The sequence below is a fragment of the Calidris pugnax genome, unplaced genomic scaffold (genome assembly GCF_001431845.1).
Source record: "Calidris pugnax isolate Ruff unplaced genomic scaffold, ASM143184v1 scaffold234, whole genome shotgun sequence".
Taxonomy (NCBI): Eukaryota; Metazoa; Chordata; class Aves; order Charadriiformes; family Scolopacidae; genus Calidris; species Calidris pugnax.
Window position 1 is genome coordinate 340,640 of NW_015090987.1, and position 6,000 is coordinate 346,639.

General features: G+C 49.7%; 1 protein-coding gene across 1 annotated transcript in view; it reads right to left on the reverse strand.

The window, feature by feature from the left end:
• Window positions 1-6,000, reverse strand: part of RRM1 (ribonucleotide reductase M1) — a 34,751-nt gene that overhangs the window by 13,816 nt on the left and 14,935 nt on the right. The window contains exons 10-13 of the mRNA XM_014954030.1: window positions 5,037-5,198; window positions 3,795-3,874; window positions 2,337-2,538; window positions 161-310 (exon numbers count right to left, since the gene is read on the reverse strand). Coding sequence (XP_014809516.1) covers window positions 161-310; window positions 2,337-2,538; window positions 3,795-3,874; window positions 5,037-5,198 — 594 coding nt within the window. The remainder of the gene's footprint in view (window positions 1-160; window positions 311-2,336; window positions 2,539-3,794; window positions 3,875-5,036; window positions 5,199-6,000) is intronic.

Sequence of the window (6,000 nt, forward strand, 5' to 3'; positions counted from 1 at the left end):
CTCCTCATAAGACTTGTATGGACTACTCTTTGCCAAAAACAGATCTACAAAATCCCTCACTGGCTCATTCTGCCCAAGGACTGAACTGGGATCCCTACAGGACAACAGGCCCGTTGTCCCCAGACTCTGTCAGCCCAGACCATCTCAGTGGAGCACTCACCTCTGGCACGGGGTAGTAGTTGATGTCAATGATTTTGTTCAGGTTTCGGACAATAACTTTGGTGACCTCAGCCAGCTTCTGGAAATCGTAGGTGTGCTCCGAGGTGACGTACATGTTCAGGGCTATGGAGGCCAAATTACAAACCGCAACCTGGGGAGAAAACACAGTGAGAACAGGCACATCAGCCACCTCTACATGCAAGAAAAAAACCACTATTTCAGTCCCAGAGCATGCTCCCTGCCCAAACTACATGGACACAAAGAAGCAAACAGCATACAAGGCTGGAAAAACACACTCCTCATTTCTCTGCTTTCTTGAGTTGCAAAAACGGTAACAATAATTCAAAATCTTTAGCAGATATCAGTATCTATATATTAATTCAATTCTCTGGCCTGGTCAACCCTGTTGCCCATAAGCCATCCTTCCAGAAACTAAACCCAACCTTTTCTTGTGTTGCCAGAACCAGCAGCTGATCTCAGTGACATCCAGCCTATATTAGAGCCTTTTTTTTAACACTATATTATTTCCAACTCCAGGAGAATTGAAAGAAGTAAGCTACAATTTCTCCTAGAGTGCAGGCAGGCAAGATGGCTCTCCATCTCCTTGAGAATACTCAGGATTTTAAGAATCATAGAATGGTGGAGGTTGGAAGGGACCTTTCAAACCATGGAGTCCAACCATCAACCCACCACTGACAAACCCACCACTGACCCATGTCCCTCAGCACCACCTCTGCCCGGCTCCCAAATCCCTCCAGGGATGGGGACTCCACCCCTGCCCTGGGCAGCCTCTGCCAAGGCTTCCAACCCTTTCCAGGAAGAAATTCTTCCCAAGCTCCATCCTCAACCTCCTTTGGCACAACTTGAGGCTGTTTCCTCTTGTCCTATATGTCAAAGAACGTGAGCTCAAGAACAACTACTGGCTGCTCAGGCAGTAGAAACTGGTACTTTCAGTTAGAAGAGCCTCAAGAGCTTTACTGCACCAGGAACTGCCCACGCTCAATTAGCACTAACTCATTTCACAGAATCACAGAATCTTCTAGGTTGGAAGGGACCTTCAAGATCATCTTGTCCCAACTGTCATCTTTCCAGGTCCTTCCTTCGCCTTTGTGAGTAACGCTGCGGCTCAAGCCCAGCAGAGCCACAAAGTACCACGATTAGGGTAATACACAGGGAACTCCGGGGGATTGATGCTGAAATGTTAAATCTTGGGGTAGGAGAGGGATGGTTTTAGTAACTCATTGGCCACAGAGATGCTGACATCAGCCACCAGCAAGGCAAAGAGCTCACTTCTCCCTCAAGCTTTCAGCGGTTCAAAGTGAGTTCAGTGGTGGGTATTTTGTTTTGTACCAAATTGGAGACGAGGAGAGGGTTCTTCACTGGGAGGGTGGTGGAGCACTGGAACAGGTTGCCCAGGGAGGTGGTTGAGGCCCCATCCCTGGAGATATTCAAGGAGAGGCTCGACGAGGCCCTGGGCAACCTGGTCTAGTTGGGGGTGTCCCTGCTGACCAACTGTCATCTTTCCAGGTCCTTCCTTCGCCTTTGTGAGTAACGCTGCGGCTCAAGCCCAGCAGAGCCACAAAGTACCACGATTAGGGTAATACACAGGGAACTCCGGGGGATTGATGCTGAAATGTTAAATCTTGGGGTAGGAGAGGGATGGTTTTAGTAACTCATTGGCCACAGAGATGCTGACATCAGCCACCAGCAAGGCAAAGAGCTCACTTCTCCCTCAAGCTTTCAGCGGTTCAAAGTGAGTTCAGTGGTGGGTTTTGTACCAAATTGGAGACGAGGAGAGGGTTCTTCACTGGGAGGGTGGTGGAGCACTGGAACAGGTTGCCCAGGGAGGTGGTTGAGGCCCCATCCCTGGAGATATTCAAGGTGAGGCTCGACGAGGCCCTGGGCAACCTGGTCTAGTTGGGGGTGTCCCTGCTGACTGTGGGGGGGTCAGACTAGATGACCCTTGGAGGTCCCTTCCAGCCTGGGCAATTCTATGATTCTATGAAATCCTCCATGGGAGTTGAAAGAAGAAGGAATCCACACAGACTGAGAACATTCCCAGAATTTTCATAGCTACCCATTCCCTTCGCCAACCAACAGCCAGACGTACTCTAGGAATCTGCAGGAGGAGCAGCCACAGGTTTCCTACGTGCTCCAGGCTCCTGACCTCCACTTACCTCATCTTTGCTGGTGTACTCCACTATTTCTGTACACAGGTTGCTGCATTTGATGGTCCCCAAGTTCTGCTGGTTGCTCTTTCGGTTGCAGGAGTCTTTGTAGAGCATGTAGGGCGTGCCGGTCTCCGTCTGCGACTCGATGATGGCGTACCAGAGCTGCTGGGCCTTCACCACCCTGCGGACACGGCCTTGCTTCTCGTAACTGCAACAAGGGCACACATTAGAATCATAGAATTGTTCAGGTTGGAAGAGACCCTTGGGATCATCGAGTCCAACCATCTCCCCTACTCTACAAAGTCCTCCCCTACACCATGTCCCTCAGCACTGCATCTAAACGGCCCTTAAACACAGCCAGGGATGGGGACTCCACCCCCTCCCTGGGCAGCCTGTTCCAATGCCCGACCACTCTTTGGGTGAAAAATTCCTTCCTAATGTTCAATCTAAACCTCCCCTGTTGGAGCTTGAAGCCGTTCCCTCTCGTTCTGTCACTAATGACCTGCGAGAAGAGACCAGCACCAACCTCTCTACAGTGTCCTTTCACGAAGTTGTAGAGAGTGATGAGTAATTCCCAGGCTCTCCAAAACCAGCAGGGAAAGACAGAATCACAGAATAATATGGGTTGGCAGGGACCTCTAGAGACCACCCAGCCCAACCTCCTGCCAGAGCAGGTCCACCCTCAGCAGGTTCCACAGTAACATGTCCAGGTGGGTTTGAATGTCTCCAGAGAAGGAGACTCCACCACCTCTCTGGGCAGTCTCTGCCAGGGCTCTGCCACCCTCACAGCAAAGAAGTTCCTCCTCATGTCCAGGTGGAACTTCTTATGGTCAAGTTTGTGCCCATTTCCTCTTGTCCTGTCCCTGGGCACCACTGAAAAAAGACCAGCCCCATCCTCCTGACACCCACCCTTGAAGGATTTAGAGGCGTTGATCAGATCCCTCCTCAGCCTTCTCTTCTCCAGACTAAAAAGCCCCAGGTCCCTCAGCCTTTCCTCAGCAGAGAGATGCTCCAGTCCCTCATCATCCTCACAGCCTCTGCTGTCCCCTCTCCAGCAGTTCCCTGTCCTTCTGGAACTGGGGGGCCCAGAACTGGTCCCAGTGCTTCAGCTGGGGCCTCCCCAGGGCAGGGCAGAGTAGAAGGGCAGGATGACCTCCCTCTACCTGCTGGCCACGCTCTTCTTGATGACCCCCAGGATGCCATTGGCCTTCTTAGCCACAGGTTATGTTGGTGGCTCATGGTCATTCTGTTGCCCACCAGGACTCCCAGATCCCTCTCTACAGAGTCCCTCTCTACAGAGCTGCTTTCCAGTAGGTCCCCCCCAACCTGTCCTGGTCCATGGGGTTATTCCTCCCCCAGTGCAGGACCCTGGACTTCCCCTTGTTGAATTTCATCAGGTTCCTCTCTGCAGGGCAGTTCTTTGAAGGGATCACCACCACTTGAAAATCCATTCACTTCTCTTACCTTTCGTACAGTTTCTCAAATTCCTCTCCCCAAACCTCATCCAGGCCAGGACACTCATTGGGACACATTAGGGACCAGTCCTGTAAAAAGGGAAATACTTTCTCTTGAATATTTTTCAGCACCCTGTTAATTAAAGTCTCAGCTTCATCAGCACATCCTGCTGTAAACAGGAACCCAGAAACTGCACTTACCATAGAATCATAGAATCATAGAGTTGTCCAGGCTGGAAGGGACCTCCAAAGGCCATCTAGTCCCACCCCCCCGCAGTCAGCAGGGACACCCCCAACTAGACCAGGTTGCCCAGGGCCTCGTCGAGCCTCTCCTTGAATATCTCCAGGGAAGGGGCCTCAACCACCTCCCTGGGCAACCTGTTCCAGTGCTCCACCACCCTCACAGTAAAGAACCCCCTTCTAATCTCCAATCTAAATCTGTTCCCCTCCAGCTTGAAGCCATTGCCCCTCGTCCTGTCACTGCAGGCCTTTCTAAACAGGTTCTCCTGTTTACCATCCTGAGAAACCAGGCACCACCTCTCCCAGCAGATGTGGGGAAGATGTCCATCAGACTAGTCAGATTGAAAAATTACTTACATGAACATTGATGACCAAATCGCATTTTTTGTCTTGAAATGACCGGCTCTCAAGCCACAGCCCATTTTACAGCAAATACAAGCAGCCTTATGATGATCAATTTACTGAGAAGATGTTGATGCTTTAAGGAAATTCCAGATTAAAAATTTAGTGTTAGTGGTATCAGCACAGAAGTCTGAGATTCAGCACTGAAGCAAAGTGTCTCACTGGAGTTCCACAAGTCCATTCTCTACCAGCACAGCCAAGTTCTCAATAAGGTGCAGCAGTTCCTTCAAGAAGCTCCTTTGCTGCTCAGAAGAGAGCTCTGGAACCGTTCACAAATTTAATCTCAGGGTTCATCACCTGGTTCTCCATTAACAGACCCATTCTGCGCCAATCAAGGTGATGCTTTAAGGAAATTCCAGATTAAAAATTTAGTGTTAGTGGTATCAGCACAGAAGTCTGAGATTCAGCACTGAAGCAAAGTGTCTCACTGGAGTTCCACAAGTCCATTCTCTACCAGCACAGCCAAGTTCTCAATAAGGTGCAGCAGTTCCTTCAAGAAGCTCCTTTGCTGCTCAGAAGAGAGCTCTGGAACCGTTCACAAATTTAATCTCAGGGTTCATCACCTGGTTCTCCATTAACAGACCCATTCTGCGCCAATCAAGGTTCTCACCTGGTTGGTTTCAACTCGCTTCATGAAGAGATCAGGAATCCAGAGGGCAAAGAAGAGGTCCCTGGCTCGCTGCTCCTCTTTCCCAGTGTTCTTCTTTAGGTCAAGAAACTCAAAGATGTCCAAGTGCCACGGCTCCAGGTAGATGGCAAAAGCCCCAGGTCTCTGAGACATAAAATATAGTCAAGATCAGAACAAATTGCCTTCGAAAAGAAAATCTCCTGCGCTGCTCCCCAGCACAACACAATACCCGAAACTGAGCTTAGTTTGAAGTCTCCTTAAGGCAATTTCAATGTGCTTTTTTGTGTTACTGTTGCTCTTGCTTATTAAAACTAGGCCACGTTACTAGTTCCACATTCTCCATAAAAATAATTTAGTACCGAAAATGTATTTTCTCTGTGTAAACATGATTTGGACAAATCTTAGATTTACTTCTCGTGTCAGTCTCGCATTGACCTCTGGACTACGTGGAGAGAAAAGGACACAGATCAAGAAGCCTCCTACAGTCTCACACTGTAATTCACAACAGGGCGTGCAAGGAGTAACCAGCACCAGAGGCTGATCTAACACGTGTGCACATCACACAGCAGAATATACCAAGAGACATATCTGCCTGATAAACTGCACAGTGAGAGGGGAACACCAGAATCATAGAATCATTGAGGTTGGAAGAGACCCTTGGGATCATCGAGTCCAACCATCTCCCCTACTCTACAAAGTCCTCCCCTACACCATGTCCCTCAGCACTGCATCTAAACGGCCCTTAAACACAGCCAGGGATGGGGACTCCCCCCCCTCCCTGGGCAGCCTGTTCCAACGCCCGACCACTCTTTGGGTGAAAAATTCCTTCCTAATGTTCAATCTAAACCTCCCCTGTTGGAGCTTGAAGCCGTTCCCTCTCGTTCTGTCACTAATGACCTGTGAGAAGAGACCAGCACCAACCTCTCTACAGTGTCCTTTCAAGTAG